Below are 19,126 nucleotides of genomic sequence, written 5' to 3'. Positions count from 1 at the left end.
CCACAGGAAGGATGCTGAAAGAAGCACCTACCTTGGAGATAAGAGCCAAGGATTTGGATTCCAGTTTTACCACTTTACTGGGCCCTGTGACCTTGGGCAACTCCTTTAGCATGGCAGAGTTTCTGTTTATCCACATGGAAGGATGGTGATACTATCTGCTGGGGGTGGGGGCGGGGGATGTAAGCAAAATAACCATATGAAAGGGTATGGAAGGCGCTACCTCCTCAGATACAAATTTTGAACCTACATCTTCTTGTAATTGGGGCTTAAGGGAACTAGGGTCTAGCAGCTTATTGTAAGCCAAGAAGTTTGAGTCGCTCTGTGTTATACAGAGATTTTTAGAGAAGGCAAGTATGTGTGCTTTGAAATCAAAGGTACAGCTAAGTCAACCAGTAAAGGGAGTGTGCCGGGAGGCTGGGGCCAGTGTTAGTAGAGCTGTTTATATTGGTAGGAAAGCAGGGCATTTTTGTCTGAGGCAAGCCTTTCACAAAAGAAAATCCGGATTTGAGAGAGATTAAAAGTCTCAAAGGTAAGGAAAAGATGTAAGGAAATGGCCTGCACTGAATCACTGCAAAGGACAGTATTCATCAGAGAATTAATTTGGAAGGAAACAGAGTGTGAAATAGCAGCAAGGCTTTCAACTCTGGGCACCGTGGCCTTAAAAACCCAAGCAGTGCTTCAGAGGCTTGCCAGGACCCAGCCTGGGAGCTACCTCCGGAAAAGCAGCTGGGGGATGCCCAGAGACCACAAATTGCTGAGCTTGGGAGGAACTGATTGAGTGTGTAATTAAGGGGAGGGTTGTATAACACTTGGGTAAGTAGAACTTGATGGGGTCAAACCAGCAGGGCTTTTGGGAGATGAAAGAGCAGTCCCTGGAGCTGTTAGTAACTGAAGCCAGCTGCATAAAGGTAGGCACAGCTTACCTGGGCCTTGCACAGAGAAGGATGGAAGAGATCAGGAAGGGGAAAGGTTGAAGGAATGGTTGTTCTCTAGGTCAAAAATTCCAAAATGCTGAATACCTCAGGGGTTCAGTTCTAGGAGTAAGGTAACATTATAGAACAATGGGGACATATCCCTGGAAACTGAAGATCAGAGCCTGTGGCTTGGCGGAAGTCATATAGCACCATGGAGATTTAATGGATTCTGAACTGCGATTGTACATCTTGGCCAGGTGGCTCACACCTGTAATCCTAGCAATCTGAGAGGCTGAGGTCAGAGGATCGCTTGAGCCCAGGAGTTCGAGCAACATGGCAAAACCTCATCTCTACAAAAAATTTAAAATTTAGCTTTACATGGTGGCAAGTGCCTGTAGTCTCAGCTACTCATGAGGCTGAGGTGGGAGGATCACTTGGGCCTGGGAAGTCAAGGCTGTGGTGGCCCGTGTTCATGCCACTGCACTCTAGCCTGGGTGACAGAGCAAGACTCTGTCTCAAAAAAACAAAAACAAAAGCAAAAACAGACCAGTGTATTTTTCTGTGCCACACTGATGGTGAAGACTGGAAGGTAATGGTTTGGAGTATAAAGGGAATGTCCTTTGATCATGTATGGGGATCAGGAAAGGAAATTGTTCACAATATATTTGTGGACAAGATGGGTATGTATGGGCTGGATACTGAAGCAACTGGGCATGTTCACCACTGGTTAAATTACTGGAGCCCCAATCCCTGCTATACAAGGCCTCATGGAATGGGCCCCCTGCCCACCTCTCCAGCCTCATCCTCTACCACACTCCCTTTTGCTCTCCCCCCGGATCTCAAGGAGTTGGCCCCCTCTTGTCATTTTAGATCTCAGCTTAAATACCACCCTCTCTCACGTGGGAATATATGTGTATACATATATATTTAACTGAGTGTTTATTTCTACAGAGACACAGTAGAAGCCCAGTGGTTAAACACACAGGCTCTGCAGATAGACTACCCAGGTTGATGCTCCATCCTTTAGGATCCATATGACCTTGAGCAAGTAACAACTTCTCTGCATTTTAATCTATAAAATGGGAACAAGAAGAGTACTTACCTCATAAGGCTTTGTGAGGAATAAACACATAAAGCATTTAGAACAATGGCTGGCACATACGCAAGCTAAAAAATATTAGCGATTATTTGTTTTTAAGTGTTTATTATCCCCTGTAACCTTCTCTGCAAAAAGCAGGAACCTTGTCTGGTTGGTTCACTGCTGTATGCAGTGAATATGCTGGATGCTATCTGTAGATCATGACCTGGCATGTAGTAGGGACTCAATTTGTACTTACTGAATAAATTTGCTGAATTAATAAAGAAACTAATTCAGTGGTCAGCTGTTCTTCAGGGAAGTGTTCCATGTTGTATGATAGGCCTTTGCCCTGTTGGACACGTTTTTTTCAAAGATTTGCATAAAATACAACTGAGTAAAGATACAGGGTGCAGACTGGCCACATTTACTGAAGACCTACAACTGGGGAAAATCACTTACTGGATGACTAATTGAATGAATGAATAAATGATAGATGTCTTAGATATGTTTGTACTGATACCAGTTTTAGATCCTAGGCCAAATGTTTTAAGATGAAACTTAATGGAGACAAATGCAGAGTTCTGATCTTGGGGCCTCAAAATCAGTTGCCCACAACTGAAGAGGAGTTTTAGTGAGGGATTTGTTCAGTGTGAATCAATAGTATGATGTGTTCCTCAAAATCCTAAATGTGCAATGGCTATCCTGATACTGGAATGAAGGAAGTGATTTTCCACCCTGTACAGTTCAGAGCACAGCCAGGGAACTGTGCTCAGATCTGAGAGCCAGACTTGATAGCAGAGCTAGACAAGCTTGTCAACTGGAGAAAGACCATCAAGAGGAAGGGATCAAAGAGACAGAGGGCATATCAAATATTTGATTTGTGTGGGCACTGAGGACCACACGCAGAACAGTATTGTATAAGTTGCAGGGATGTATAGACTTGAGATCAACATAAGGAAAATCTTTGAAATAATCAGAGCTGACCATGGATGAATTGGGCTACCTTACAGGGTTCTTTTACTAGAGGATTATAAGCTTACACTGGCATTTAGCCAAAGTATTGTAGAGGGTCACACACGGGCCAGTCCCTGCCTACCATGAGAATCTGAAGTTCTAGGATTCCACAGCATCCTTCATTCTCTGTGAACAGTTTGAGTCAGAGTCAGGCCTCATTTTGCTTTTCATGTGGTCAGGGATGGAGTTTGGTCCTCTAATTAGATGATTCTGAACTTTAAAAGCAGGAGGAGAGAAGTGCTTGAGAATCTGGTGACCCCAGTGTAACCCTATTAAAGTGTTGCTGTTATCCCCACCTTGGGCTGGCTGGGCTTGGGGACTCCAGGGATTAGTAGCTCTTGAAAATGCCTTCCTGCTGTGGCCACCACCATCCCATCATGGAATTTCCACTGTGGTGCTTCTTTCTCCATGGCTTTTCTGTGCTACCGTTCAGTGCCCAGGAGGGCAGCAAGAGGGGTCCCTGGGTGTCCCTTCTGAAAGAAGAATCATGATTTTCTGCTTCAGCTAGAACCCTCTTACTGCCCAGCTGGTGTATCTTGTGAGCTTTCTAATTTACCAGAGCAGCCATTTCATATCTTTTTGCATTACAGCCTAAGGCATCTCTCAAAAATGCTCTGATATCTCATACTAGGCATACACACATGTTGTCTGATATCAGTTTCGCAAAAAGCCTATGACATCCAAATGTGAAGCAGCCAGCTCAAGGAGATCAAAGTCAAATATCCAGGGAGAGGCAGAGGCAGGACTCAAACTTTCACCTTTGACCTGAGGATCAGCATGTTTTCCTTCCATATCTGCACGTCTGGCTTCCAGGACGTGTCCCTTCGTCTCTTTGCTTTATCTGCTTCATCACACATGGCACCCTTCTCCTTTCACTTCTGGTATCTTTCTTTCCCCAAAGCTTACCGCTACCTGTGCTTCAGTTCCTGTCCTGCTTCTTGTGATCTTCCTGCCAAGGATGGCAGGACTTCTTTTGCATCCTCAATCCTTCCCACTCAATTGGTTCCTTCCTTTCTGTCTTAAATTAGTAGTACTTCTGTTGTCTTAAACTTTGCTTATTTATATTTTTCTTCTATCTAATCATCCTATTTCTCTTGCCTGGTACTGCCAAACCTACTGAGCATGTATAACTGAGTATCTCTTTGCCTCTTTCACACTTACACCCTTTCCCCCGCATGCTTAGGTTTCTCTTTCTTCTGCTTTACCACAGCTACACTCTGGGAGACCAATACATTAATCAATTTCAAGTACCATCCTTAGTGTCCTCACCTTTTTTGATTGATCAGAAGTATTTGGCCCTGCGGACCACCTCCTATTTCTTGAAAGCCACTCCCCCAACCCCTCAGGACTTATGCAACTCTATATTTTCATAGCTGCCTTAGTCACTGATTCATTTTTATCTGGACAACCATTTCCTCATCAGTTAGATGGGAGAGGTGGGCTAGATCATTTCTGTTTTCTTCCTGTTCTGTGAATTTCAGTTTCTTTTGCTGGAACTTCTTCCTGCCTGCGGACTGTGCCAATCCCTCATGACTGAGTTCTTGGCCCTCCACTTGGCTCTCTATTCTCTCACTCCCATAGAGAAATAATCTATATTCATCTCCATGTGGAGGAATTCGCATCTCCATAGCTAGTCCAAACTGCTCACTCATCCCTGTCTCTTATTTCCAACTGTCCACACATAGACACCACTTCATCACTTCATACTCAACACTCCCTCAACCCCAACAAGGACTTCTCCCCAACTTCCCCAATTTTTACTCATGATAATATTAGAAGCTTGGGCAAGATTGGAACAGGAAGAGGAAGCTAAGGGCTCTTAAGCTGTATTCTGAGAAAAAAAAAGTAATGAAGAAGTAAAAGACAGGCTCAGCATCTGGAGGAGAAGATTTAATAGAGGAGAGAGAGAAAATGAAAGCAGTTAAATTCAAATCCCTCTCTTTCCTAATAAGTCTTTCCTAACAACAGAATCTACCTTTAAGCCACAAATGGCCCAAGATTGCTGGAAGGGATTGAAACCTTAGAGCAGTGAGGACAGCGCCTGGTTGATGTTAATAATTTCAGATCTTCCTTTTTGGTAGGTAATACCCTGGAGTAGATAAAGTTAAGTTATAGATGTCACTTCAGACAGTAATCTATGAGAAATGAAGATACTCTCAGATTTCTAGTCTCAAAGAACCAAAATACAAAGGCAAATGTGGTCCTAGTTTTTAAAACCCATAAAATGATAGACTCCAGAATTTAAGGACTGGAGAGCTCCTTGGTCTAGAGTGGACTTTTAAACAAAGGAAAAGTCTGTGAGCACTTAGGAAAGAAAGAAGCAATCATCATTAGGAATCAGTACTTGGCTGAACTATTTCCTTTCTCCTTTGGGTTAACAGACCAGTAGATAGAAGATTCTCAGGAAATTTGAGAAAATATTTTAGGTTGCTCTTCCCTGTCTTCAATGTGGGCAGCTTCCTTTTCTTTCATGCCATGACTGTGCTTGTAATCGCTTATTCAGTGTTCGACTTCTTCAATAGACTCTGGGCTTGATGAGCTCAGGGTGGGACCACTCCTGACCAGTTCACTGCTGCATACACAGTTCCTAACCTTGTAGAGACTGATGAATCAATCAAAGAGCCAATTAGTCAATAGGTAGATGGAGAATGTGAGCTGGATGATAAGAGCTGGAATTATAAGTGATCACACAAGTATATTTAAAACATTTAAAAATTTCTGAATTGATGTCACTCTAAAGATTAGCTCTAACTGTAAAGTCTTAGAAGAGAACACAGGGGAAAAGCTTTATGACATTGTATTTCACAATGATTTCTTGGATATGATACCAAAAGCCCAGGCAAGGAAAGAAAACATAGATAAGTTGGATTTTATCAAAATTAAAAAAAAAAAACTTTTAGGCATCAAAGGACACAATCAACAGAGTGAAAAGGCAGCCCATGGAATGGGAGAAAATATTTGAAAATCATTTATCTGATGAGGAATTAATATCCAGAAGATTTAAAGAACTCCTACAACACAACCACCACCAAAAATCCTCATCAAAAAACAGGCCAAGGACTTGAATACACATTTCTCCATGGAGGATACACAAATGGCCAGTAAGCGCATGGAAAGATGCCCAACGTCACTCATCAGAGAAATGCAAACCAAAACCACAATGAGAAAACAAACAAAAATAATAAATGTTGATAAGAATGTAGAGAAATTGGAACCCTTGTACATTCTTAGTGAGAATGCAAAATGGTGCAGCCCTTGTGGACAACAGTATGGCAATTCCTCAAAAACTTCAGAGGGAGAAATGGGGAGTTACTGTTTAATGGGTAAAAAGTTAGAATTTTACATGATGAAAAAGTTATGGAGATGGATGGCGATTATGATTGCACAACAATGTGAATGTACGTAATGCCACAACACATTAATGTATACTTAAAAATGGTTAAAATGGTCAATTTTTTGCTATGTATTTTTTACTGCAATTTTTTAAAATGGGTGAAAAAAGCACCTCAGTTATGAGCTCCAGGTCTTTATCCTGGGTTCTTATATCACTTTGATGAAAATATTACCAGCTTTGCTTTTGATAGAAAAGTTAGAACCAATATAAAGATTGTTAGAATAAGTTTCTAAGGACTTTAAGATTGTGGAACAACAGATCAGAATGAATATTGAAATTAAATAGGAATAACTAGAATTCTAAATATAGGATAAAAATAAGCAAAATATTACACAGGATTAGGAGTGATGACTTTTTTTACATGAAAAAGATCTTGAGGTTTTCATTTCCTAAAATTCCAATATAACTCCATAGCAGTTAAAAAAAGAGAAACTTTTGCCTATTAGTGAAACTGTGCTCAGATAAAAGAAAGTAATAGTCTCACTGTGCTCTCTCCTGATCAGATAGTACTGGGGCACCAAACACTTTATTTCTTCTTTCAAGGTATGTGTAAACTGTGATAAAACAAGATAAAACTATGAGGGCAGTTAGGGAACTCAAAACCTGATCTCATTGGTCTTGATTGATGGACCAGGGCATTTAGCTTGGGAAAAAGAAAATTAGGAGGGAAGTAATAACTGTTTTCAGCTATCTGAAGGGCTGGGATGAAAAAGAAGGACTGCTCTTATTCTGTATTTACTCCTACAGTCAGAATTGGGACTAATGGGCAAAAAGCTAAAAGAAGCCTGATTCATTAGGCGGCAGAATTTTCTAAATATTAGAGCTAATGACGTTCAATAGAATGGCCTCCTATTATCGGATGGCTCAAGTGGAGGTGCTGACCACCTGTCAGGGATACTTAGGGCAGTAGGGTGGCCCCTTCCAACACCACGATTCTACCTTTCTTTCAGCTTCTCAGTCTCAAAATCACCACATCATGTTTGATTCCTACCTCTTCTCCAATGATTGCCCCCATTATCCAATGAAGTCTTAGGGGTTCTTCCTTCACAGCTGTCTTTGCTTCACCCTTTACTCTCCACTGCATCGCCAGGAGCCTCACCTCCTCAACCTCAGAATACGTGCATGCTTCCAGTCAGCTCTTCCAGCCTGTCCTTGCTTCAATCCATCCTGCTTGCCCCTGCAGACTCACTTGATAAAACACTTAGCATGTGAGTCCTCTGATTAAGACCAAAGAGTGGGTCCCAATTACTTCCCATATCAAGATGAAATTCCTTTTCTTGGCTTTTGGGGCTATTCATTCTTCCCTCCCTTTTCAATTTCACATTCTATTGTGCACATGATCAATTTTGTTTAAGCTGTTCCCTTCGCTGTCATCTGGCCTGCTTTTCTTTATCCGTCCATTCCCACTGCCATTTCCTCATTCGTGTCGTCCCCTGTGTGTCCTCTACCCCCAGCCTCATTATAGGGTCCATCCCATGTACCACAACCAGCATGAAATCTTTCCTGGCCACCCAAGCTCATATGGATCATTCTTCCCTCTCACTTATTTAACAGCTATTTACTGATCTTTGATAGAGTGCAGGCACTGTGCCAGATGCTGGTGAACAAGTGATGAGCAAGAAAAATTTGGCTCCTGACTTCACACAGTGGGCAAGATAAAATACGTCATTGCTATGAAGGATACAAACGGAGTTGTGATATAAAATGATGGTGTGTGTGTGTGTGTGTGTGTGTGTGTGTGTGTTGGGCATAGGTATTTGACAGGGTACTCAGAGAAGACCTCTCTGAGGGGATGACAAATAAGCTGAGACCTGAGGGGCATGGAGAAGCCAGCCATTGGGAAAGCCTGGAGTCAAGTATGCCAGGCCAAAGAACTGGTGTGGGTAAGGTCCTGCGGCAAGAAGGCCTTGGCACGCTGGAGATACTGAAATTAGCATGGTTCGGCTGGAGCACAGTGGGTGGGGGAAGGGCATGAAGCAAAACTGGAGAGGCGCTGGGGCCTGGCAGGCCTGCCAAAGATCTTGGGTTTCATACTAATTGCATTAGGAAGCCATGAAACAGTCTTAAGGAAGAAAGTGGTGTGATTCATACTTTTTTTAAAGACAGAGTCTCACTCTGTCGCCCAGGCTGGAGTGCAGTGGCACAATCTCGGCTCACTGCAGCCTCCGCCTCCTGGGTTCAAGCGATTCTCCTGCCTTAGCCTCCTGAGTAGCTGGGACTGCTGGTGCGTGCCACCAAGCCCCGCTAATTTTTGTATTTTTAGTAGAGACGGGGTTTCACCATGTTGGCCAGGATGGTCTTGATCTCTTGACCTCGTGACCCACCCACCTCGGCCTCCCGAAGTGCAGAGATTACAGGCGTGAGCCACAGCACCCAGCCAATTCATACTTTTTAAGGTTACTTTGTTTATATTGTGGAGAATAGACTGAAGAGCTAGAGTGAAAATACTGGTTAAAAAACAAACAAACACATAATAAATGAGGTGAAAGACAGTAACTTCATCTAGAGTGATGAAGAAAAGTGCATGGATTTAAGATATGTTTTGGAAATTGGCATGAAAGGATTTGCTGATGGTTTTACATGAGGAGTAAAGAATTAGGAATGACTCCCAGTTGTCTGACATGAAAACTAGGGGATGGACATAATGTCATTTACTGTGATGGGGAAGTGGGGTATGGAGATAAGATGTGAGAGAAAGTCAGAGGTTAAGTTTAAGACATGTTAAGTTTGAGGTGCCTGTCAGATAATTTCTCTTCTGGGCCTGGTTCTTCCTTTGTATGGAAGTGATCCTTGTATTTCCTCATTGGTATTATCACACTTTTAAATAATGATAATTTTATTTTAAAGGCCTTGCAGGTACCAAGCATAACAGGAATGAATAAAATTCTAGGGCTTCTCCAGCCTCATTGACAAGGAAAAAGCAAACTACTCTTCATTGCAGTGTTGACATTTCAAAACTGGCATTTAATTATTTACATACTTTCATATATTAAAGGTACATATACATGTGTATAAGTAAATCTGTATGTGTATATGTGTGTATAAAAGTTTTCAATAGCTCCACTACTCACAGCTACCCTAGAGAACTTTACCAAAGCCCAGGAGATCTTCTGCAGTTTGGAGAACAAAATAAATCACAGTAATCCACCATCCCCTGTAATCAAATACATTTTGACTGAACCCAGTAACAATGACTCAGTTTCTAGCAAGGTGCCAGGCCCAGCCCTTGTCTTCATTTGACGTTGAGAACCGAGCAGCCAGAAGCCAGTACTCCAGAGCCCATAAAGTACCGCCAAAAGCGTGGCCTTAGATCACAGATTGATTCATGGGGATGGGCAGGAGTCTCCAGGGAAAACAGCTCATGGGGTAGCTGTTGAGCTTCTATGTGGGAAGTGAGGAAAATGAAAGCTCCTGGAAGCTTGGTGAAGATGAGAAACAAACATGAGCTCCTGGGGTCTTTAATAAAAAGAACTTTGACTGTAGAAAACAAAAAGATTGAAAACTTAAATTCACCCTCAACACTAATTAATTGGACACTGGATATAACTGAGATTTGTAAGCTGTTTCTGCCCTTGACCCTGGCTCCAGCCTCTAGAGAATGGAAGAGTGTGGCTAGCACAGAGCTGCGGGTCAGCCCCTCATGAGAGGGGGTTGCTGGTCTAGGTGCAGGTGGTGAGGTGTGAGAAACCCAGCCACCCAGAGCCGCACAGCAACACGCCCAGCCGGCCCCAGTGAAGACATGCAGTTTCCTAGGGCTGGGTTTCTTTAACCTGTTCTTTGGAACCCCAGGGTACCCACATAATTGTTTGGGAACACTAAGCAGGTATTTTGCAAGAGAAATCTGGGTTCTTTCGCGTTTGGTGAAATAACTGAATTTTCCCATGCTTTAACTATGTGTGAGGAAATAATTTCTGATTCTTCTGTTTATTTTCTCTTTCTATGGTCATACATACACTCACCGTCTTCCTCTGACAGTATTGATTACCAAGCACAATTAAGCACTGAGACAGAAAGTTAACAGCTGAAGTGGGGTCACCTATAGGCAGAAAATAGATTCGTGTCTGTTTAACAGTAACCCAGATAAGAAGCCACGTTAAATAGAGAAAACTTTTATTACAATCCTCATAGCATACCTTCCTTTTAACATTATTTTTATGATTTAGCTCCCTCCAATAGGAAATGTTTGGCCACCCACTGGTTTTGTGCTTTATAAACTTATTGCTTTAAATGTGTTATTAAAATCTTACCACCAAATTAGGATTCCATGACTTTTCTTAAATGTAAGGGTTTGTGACTTTGAAAAAAATTACAGGTCTGAGTTAGAGAAAAGAAAGTGGCAATGAGGCTCAAGTTGTCTAAACAGCATGGGAAATATGATACAATTTAATGTTATTTCAAGCAAAAGAGATGAGTCTAAGGATTTTGTAGAATAAGCAAATTTTTGCAAGTGATCTTCCTGTGGTTCTCTCACCCCACCCCCAGCCTATCTTCCACAATCTGATCACCTGATCCCTTGCTTAAAACTTTGAAGTTCAAACATCTTACTGGGCCACACTGGGCTCTCTGTGACCCACTCTCTCTCTAGGCTTATTTCTTTTCTTTTCTTTTTTTTTTTTTTTTGGAGACAGAGTCTTGCTCTGTCGCCCAGGCTGGAGTACAGTGGCGCGATCTCGGCTCACTGCAAGCTCCGCCTCCCGGGTTCTGGCCATCTCCTGCCTCAGCCTCCCGAGTAGCTGGGACTACAGGCGCCCGCCACTAGGCCTGGCTAATTTTTTGTATTTTTAGTAGAGACGGGGTTTCACCGTGTTAGCCAGGATGGTCTCGATCTCCTGACCTCATGATCCGCCCGCCTCGGCCTCCCAAAGTGCTGGGATTACAGGCGTGAGCCACCGCGCCCAGCCTAGGCTTATTTCTTACTTCTTTACTTCTTCCTCCCTTAAAGAGGCCATCCCATCAGCAAGCCCCTGCTGTTCCCATTTCCTCTGCTTCAATGCTCACCACCATCCTCCAGGAATGCTCTCTCCTTTAAGAGTCAGTTCAAAAAATCACCTTCCCTTTGAGGATTCATTGAATTTTCCTTTCTGGCCCATTGCACCCTGTCCACACCTTCACTGTAGCAATCATCATATTGTATCGCAATAACTGGTTTACACACCTGTTTCCACATCCCAGCCTTTGCACAGTTCTTGATACACAGTAGGTGCTCTATAAATATTTGCTAAATAAATGAGTCCTCGGGTTAAAATGCAACTTCCCTCTCCTTTCAGCACCTTGAAATTTACTCAGAAAAGGAAAAGGAAATAACTGAAGTGTAGACAGTTTAAGCGGAACACAGCAAAGTACCCTGCCTGGGGTGCTCCTGGCCACTAGTTAAGGAAAAAGAATAAATATGGAGACTGGGGTCCCAGCACCTCTGTGGAGCTGTTGTGATTTCTGTTTACAACAGCCTGGCTAAGCAATCTGTGGGACCCAGGGCAAAATGGAAATGTGGAGCCCCTATTCAATAATGAAGAACTCCAAACAGTGACAGTGGAGCATTAAACCAAGCCGGAGTCCTGTCCAACTGCACAGGTGGCACAGATGACCACAGTTGTGTTGTGATGGTAATATCAAGAAGTATAGAGTGCAGGGAGGCGGGGAGAAATGTTGGATCCATTTTTTAAGGAGTAGCTTTAAATACGTAAAATTGTTTTCAATTTATTTTCTCATGCCGCCTCCTTCATAGAACCCCTATAATTATGTGTTTTCATTTATAAGTGCAGAATTGTTTCTAAAGTAAATTATTTTATTTTACATTGTTTCAGGGAAAATGCTACATACTTCTAGTTAGTCCTTAAGAACAAATGCTATGAGCCACACACACTCCACCACTTTCCCCTGAAGTGAACAAGTCACTACTGCATATTCTCCATTCAGTCCCAAACTTCAGGAGAGGAAGGAGAGAAGATTGGCTGGGCTCTCACAGGAATATGTTAATATGAAACATCTTTCATCACTCTCACTGATTTTTAAAAAATCTTGCATCAGTTCTCCATGCAGCAGCATCCAGTCTCTCCAAAGGTAATTTTATTTTATAACAATCTTAGTAAATGAGAAATTGTTGTATTTAGGCCCTAAATTTGGCTTGTCAGACATTATCGTGATGAAATGGCATGTGCTGATAAAGTGAATGAAGATGTATGATGGGGTATTTTAAAAACTCAGGTGGGGAAGTTGATCTGCACTGCCACAAGTTCTCCAGCAGGGGGCTGCAAGAGGAGTGCCACATATCCAGCTGCCCACAGCAGCCAGACCCACCGGTCTCTTGCTAGCCCTCTAAGTAAGTACCTGCTCTCCTATGTGGGTACCTTTTATGCCTTGACTCCCTGCCTGTGAAAGTAACAACAGGACCACACACCATTAGTGACTGCAACACTGTTGGCTACAGCAAGGAGGGGAGCGACCCAAGAAGCCAGACCAGAAGACAAATGCCAGGTGGGACCCTTCCTTCAGGTTCTCATCTTGTGCTGCCCATGCTTGGCTGTTGGTCTGCTCTCATTTATATACTTTAAAGCCAGAGAACCCAGAAACATGGCTAAGTTTGTGAAACAAAATCTTCATTTTACTATCCTAATTTCTCTACAACATGAAAGTTTCACTACCCAGCACCAACAGAATACATCAGATGGAATCAGAATTCTTAAACTTGTGAGCTCAGTTTTCTCATCTGCAAATGAGATCATTACCACTCACTTCATAGGGCCCCTTAAAAATCGGCAAGATAAAGTGCAGGGAGGCAACTGGTAGAGTCGGTACTCAAATGTTCATCTCCACATTTTTTGTTGTCTGGGGCACTTGTGTTACTGAGAAGACAGGGCTGCTGAAAAGGAAGAGAAAATGGCTCTCCAAAACAATTGTTGGAGAGAAAAGCTCCGACTGTGAAACACCAGCAGAGCCCAATTTGTACAAGTTTGTCTGCAGATGACTCTGCACCTGCCGCTCCTCGCTTAGATTCTCTCACCTAAGAACAAACATGCACACAGACGCCCACTCACTGAGCTAAAAACACCTACAACAACTCAAAGAAATACACACACCAGAACAGAATTAACTGCACAGAAGCACAACAGCGAGTCCATTAGACACATACCTTGCAGGATACACACTGATCTGCTGAAGATGTGTGTGGTGAGAAGTGAACTGTGCACAGAGACTGAGCAGGATTAGCAGAGGTGATGGGGTAGGGGGGAGGTGGGGAGCCAGAAAGGACCACAGAAACCCACGGACTGTGGAAACCCATAATTTGCAGGTATAGTAATAATATTCTACCTTAACAAGACCCAGGGACATCTCATAGCTTATTCAAATAACTAAACATACAACCTTTGGCCTTCTTAATTACTCCATACCACTAAACTGGCTCTCACAAACATTCCTAATAAAGACCATTAATTGCCCTAGAGGTAAAGTTCAGCAATGGAACCAGGGTTGCTCTTCTGCTTATAACTAGGATTTCATGACTGAGATAGGAACAGTACAGAATAAACCTACATGAGTAGTTATTCCTTAACAGCATGGAATATGCTTTGAGAAGGTACTTTTATTTGCTTTCCCTAACCATCACCTTATTGATCAACTCCAATACAAAGAGTCTATGCTTCTGGGTCACATGGCAACCGGTATGCCCAAAACTAAACAATCAGGAATCCAAATGAACAAAAAAGGCAGTTCAGTTTTGTAAGAAACAATATATTTTATTTTTCTGACACCACAGCTCTGGCGAGTGGTTTTGTACCAAATTTAATGGAGGTTACACAGAACGTCTTACGCATGGGAGGGGGAGGAAAGGGAAGGAACCACAAAATTTAAAACAAACAGAAACAAAATCCTGGATAGCTTTTAGCATCTGTTCCACGCCCACATTAATAAAATTCACTTGGGAATTCCGAATAAAAGGAGAACAGAAAACAAGGTGGGCAGGGAAGGGTATGATGGGGGAAGAGAAAGACTTAGGGGAAAAAAAGACCAGAGAGCATCCCAAGGACAGACCTTTCCCTCCCAGAGCCAAGAGGACGCTCGGCACGGAAGGCGAGGCTTTGCTAGATTTATTTCCCCAAAATAACACTGTGTATTGCAGCTGCCAAAGGGAAAGAGAGAGGGAAGCAGAGGGTCACCAGCGGGGGGCACAAAGGAAGGAAACACTTAACTGAGGAGACAGAGCAAAATGGGAGAGAAAACAAGAGAAAAATGTGCCAGTGGGTTGGTATATCGGGAGACAGACAGTGCTGAAGAGCACTTGAACTGAAAAACAAATGTCCTAAGAGTCATTATTTTTCAAAAGAAAAATCTCCCCCCTCCCCCCACCCCTCACTGAACTTAGTTCCTTTTTTTGTGCTTTTCATTAATACTCTGCTCTGAGGTCGTAGTTTGGTTTTTCTATACACTGCAGTTGAAAGAAAATAGTCCAAAGGTCTGAAGATGGATTCTCCACCTAAAGTAAACAGCCCAGCATTCCTGTTCTCCTCTTGCCCCAAAGACTAAAGTCTCTGCTAAAATCCCTTTTACAATATAGTACAGTACACACAAAAAAAATGAAGCCCAAATCAAAAAAACAAAAACAGAATCCTGGGAGAAGCCAGTCCAAAGGACGTAAACATACAGAGAACGGTGCAACACATGACCGATGGCAATTCTCAAAGCACAGCTACAGATTCCCAAAAGTAGGTGCCATCATGGATACCCAAGTCCACAAAAATAATTTTTAAAAAATAAATCTTAAAAAAAACACACCTGTTGATTAAATGAATAATTTGTTTTCAGGTAAATCCATACATTCTCGAGTTCCCCCCTCCCCCAAAGCAGCCCTCGGGTCTCTGTTCTCCTATTGCATGACCAATAGTAAGTACTCCTGGAACTCCCTCAAAGCAGCTCTCAGGACCTGGAATCTCATCTTGACAAGGATCGGCACATCCAATCTTAGCAGCTTAAAACATCATGTTTCCTGGGTTGCCAGGTCCTTGGCTAAATCCACCCATGCCCACGTCGGCAGCCATGCCCCGGGGCCTCATCTGTGGGGGGATCATGATGTTCTGTTGGGGTCCCATCATGCCCTGCATGGACATCATCATGCCTGGAGAGCCCACAGGCCCAGGGTGGGTGTAGAGCCCGGCAGGCCCCCGATCCTTGCCAGGAATCATGCCCACGGCAGCGGCTGGATTGCTCATCAGGGTGGGCTGGCCGGGCATTGTAGATTGTGCTGGTGACATCATCCGATGGTGAGGTCCCATCATGCCTTGTTGGAGAAAGGCTGGTGGTCTCATGGGGTTGTGGCCTGGCATGGATGGAGCTGTACCAAGAGGGATGTCCGGAGTTCCCACTGGCCCTGGACCTCCCATGCCAGGTAATGCTAGTCCCATTCTGGGGGCTTGTTCGCCCATCATCCCCTGCATGTGTGAAAACCCAGGTCCAGGACCCTGGGGCTGTTTACGGCCTGGAACTTCCCCTCGAGGGAAATATTGCAGCGTCTGGCTGGGCTTCTCAGATGGAATAATGCGGGATAGATCAAACTCAGGTATTCCGGTGGCTCCAGGTCGGATGACCTCCTGCAGATCTGGGTCTGTAAACACCGAAGGCATGCTGTTCCCCAGGACAGTGAAGGAGTCAGGACCCCCGGGGCCTCCAGGCTTGCAAAGTGCTGCATCTGCTGAACTTTGGGGCAGGTTGCTGGGGCGGCCAAGGGGGCCTTCTCCTGGGAAACCCATCCCTCCTGGGAAGCTGCCCTGCCCCCCACTGGGGCCATTGTGAGGGAATGGAACCTGCTGTGGGGGAGACTGTACTGGAGGGAAGCCCTGGGGGAAGCCCATCCGTCCTTGAGGTACCATCGGTGGCTCCTGGGACCCATGCCCCATGATAGGATTGTGTGACATCAAGCCAGGCCCCATTGGGACCCCATGAGGAGGTATGTTGGGTCCCATGGCATTTGGAGAGGGCATCTGATTGGAGTGAGAAAGTGGCTGGGTCATTCCCATTGGGCTGAGGGTTGGCATCGGAACCACGGGGTTTGGACCTGAAATTCGAGGATTCTGTGTATTAATGCCCATTCCTAGAAAAATAAAGATATCAAAGGAATCAACTTAACCAAAAATCAACTCAGAAAAACTATAATAAATTAACAAAAAAACTATTGTGCATCCAATGTGCATAGTATAATGCTGGGAAAACGTACAACACACAATCCCTGCCATCAATAAGATCATAATACATCTGGGGACATACGAACCAAGAGCTCTACAGGACAATATGAGTCTTAAACTCTATGATTTAGGAGTGTGTAGAAGAGAGCAAGGGAGAAATTCTCATGTGTGAAAAGTTATAAATTAGCATACAAATGAGTTTCGCCTTCCTCATTGGAGATATTTAACACAGAAGAAAACCATTTGCCTGAATGACTCAAGTACGGTCCTTTTGGAGAAATCAGTACTACAATCCCAATGATCAGGAATCGTAACAAAGAAACTAACAGGTCATTTTTCAATTGGCATTTGGCATTATTTTATAAGTGCCTTATAGAGAAAGCATTTAAAACTCGAGATTACATGAAATGTTCAAGAAATAACTTTTAATAGAAAAGGAAAGTAACATATTCTAATACAGTCCCTGGGACATTGAAGTATTTGGTCTCTCTGTGGAATTACCACCGAGTGTGGCAGGGGGCTTATGCTGTTCCTGGTACATGTACTAACCTGGTTAATTAGAGTTACTGATAAATAAAAAGCATTCGTAACAATCAGAATAGAACTGGAACCAGAAACTCATGGCTGAAAAGTCATGGTCTCTTTGCTGATTGCTTTCACCATCCTGATCATTATCTGTTAGTCAAGTGGCAGGAGTCAAAGTGAGGGGTGGGTATAGGAATGAAGGTGTACCGAATGTGTAGGGAAGGGAAGGATTTTATTATCTCCCTAGTCCAAAAAAAAAAAAAAAAAAAAAAAAAAAAAAGGCTTCTCTAGGAAATAGGGGCTTTCCACTGTCTGAAATCCTGTGGCTGCTTGTGGTTTGAGGCTGCTCTTCCAGAAAAAAAAACTTGAGAACTAAAGATATTCCAATCGGCCTATTAGAAACTGCTCTCTACATTGCTACATGAGGACCCAAAGAGAAAAAACAAAAACAACAAACCCTGAAAACCATCCAGGTACACAGAAGCATCAGAACTATAAAGAAACCTGCTTTCTTACAAACAAATAAGGAGTCAAGCTAATAAGAAATTATCTTCCTCTAGTCAAGGCACTTTCATTCTACTGAAAACTACCTTAGATGGAAGATTTTTTCTACTTGTTGAACTTCCACCTATTCAGGTGTATAGCCATTGAGAAAACGCTTCAAGAGGTTTCTCTTTGGTCTAGCACTCACTCCACAACCTGCCTTTCTGATATCTTACCTGGCATATTATTCATTGATGGCAAGTTGGGAGAACGAGCTGGAGGGGAGTCGTCATCTGAGCTGGCCACAGTCTTGATAGCATCATGGTATAACGGGGTGGAACTGGGCATTGCAAACTTGGACATTCGAGACATCATAATAGAGAGTGGGTTCTGGGAAAGGGTTGGCTCTGGAGGCATAGTATAAGGTGTACTAGAGGGAAGACTTCCAGGGATATTCACAGAGGCAGGCTGGCTGGCTGTAGGAGGTGGGGGGCCACCTAAAAGGAAGCAAAATAAAACAAAACGGGCAGGGAATTAGATTCCTTTTGAAGGGTATTGGGCCCTATGATTATGAACTAGCAAGGCCAGGAATGAGACAGATGAACAGGACAGTGTTATTAGATCCCAGACACAAATCATCAATCTTCTAGTCAAGCTCTGTGTGAGTGCAGAGGGAGACCGCGGTGTGATATGGAGGTGACATGACCGATCAGCAGATGTGAAGACAAACACACCAGTAATGTGTTAGAAATATTAGTTCAAGCTTGGGGAAAATACGGTTTACAGACAACCATTTCACTGAATAGAATATGAAATAAGTGGATCTCTTTCCCTTGCCAATCACAGTTTAGAGTTCGACTCAGGTACTAGTATGCCATGAAGCCAGACTAGTGATATAACCCCAGGTACTAACGACATCACCCTACACACATTCTTGATTAATTTCCACAACCAAGATGTTTGAACCAAAAAGGTCTGAGGGGGCTGTTCCACTGTACTGCTTCAGTGAACTGCTACCCCACAGAGAGACACTTTAGGCTGGTAGGATAAATCTTCTATCTTGCTCTGATTCTAGTCTTTCTCAGGTGGAGACAGCACCAACCTAGTATTTACACCTTGGCGCTACTTCCATCGACTACCTCTAGTCCCACTCACAAAACCATCATCATCAGCAAGAATCTCTCCCAGGAAGAAAATCCTCCTAAATTGTAGCTGATATGTGAAAACAGCGGTCTACCAAGGAGAAGATTTTGGTAACTGTTTCTGTGGTCAACAGGTATTTACAAGAACCATACAAGTCTTACAGCAGCTTCCCCTCTCTCTGCTTAGGATTATACCCAGAATCTCGATTCAAGGGCAGCCCCTTGCAGTGGGTCCAGTATTTAAAGAAGCCACATTCATCCACTGTTAAGACATTTTATTGCATTTGTTCATTGTGCGAATGTAAATTATTCTGTGAACCCAACACATATTCCCCATTTCCCCTCTTCCTTTTAACAGTCTCTCTGACATACGTATTTTTTGCTGAGATTGGACACTTCTGCAT

The 19,126-nt window shown here is 43.3% G+C and overlaps 2 protein-coding genes and 1 pseudogene across 6 annotated transcripts in view; 2 read left to right on the top strand and 1 right to left on the bottom strand.

Annotated features, from left to right (window-relative positions):
* The window catches only part of ACP6 (acid phosphatase 6, lysophosphatidic), a 41,095-nt gene extending 30,122 nt beyond the window's left edge, over positions 1–10,973 (top strand). Inside the window, exon 10 of the mRNA XM_030824741.1 lies at positions 9,248–10,973. Coding sequence (XP_030680601.1) covers positions 9,248–9,310 — 63 coding nt within the window. The 3' untranslated portion in view covers positions 9,311–10,973. The remainder of the gene's footprint in view (positions 1–9,247) is intronic.
* LOC100585076 overlaps positions 1–19,126 on the top strand; it is a 1,278,821-nt pseudogene that overhangs the window by 732,957 nt on the left and 526,738 nt on the right. The gene's annotated exons all lie outside the window — the stretch shown is intronic.
* BCL9 (BCL9 transcription coactivator) overlaps positions 14,113–19,126 on the bottom strand; it is an 84,980-nt gene continuing 79,966 nt past the window's right edge. For 2 of the 4 annotated variants that reach the window (XM_030824717.1, XM_003273218.3), the window contains exons 9-10: positions 17,817–18,077; positions 14,113–16,481 (exon numbers count right to left, since the gene is read on the bottom strand). In XM_030824717.1, coding sequence (XP_030680577.1) covers positions 15,364–16,481; positions 17,817–18,077 — 1,379 coding nt within the window. In that variant the 3' untranslated portion in view covers positions 14,113–15,363. The remainder of the gene's footprint in view (positions 16,482–17,816; positions 18,078–19,126) is intronic. The other 2 variants (XM_030824716.1, XM_030824714.1) reach the window with 2 other exon arrangements.

Source organism: Nomascus leucogenys, chromosome 12 (genome assembly GCF_006542625.1).
Source record: "Nomascus leucogenys isolate Asia chromosome 12, Asia_NLE_v1, whole genome shotgun sequence".
Taxonomy (NCBI): Eukaryota; Metazoa; Chordata; class Mammalia; order Primates; family Hylobatidae; genus Nomascus; species Nomascus leucogenys.
This window is presented reverse-complemented; position numbering and strand designations above follow the sequence as displayed.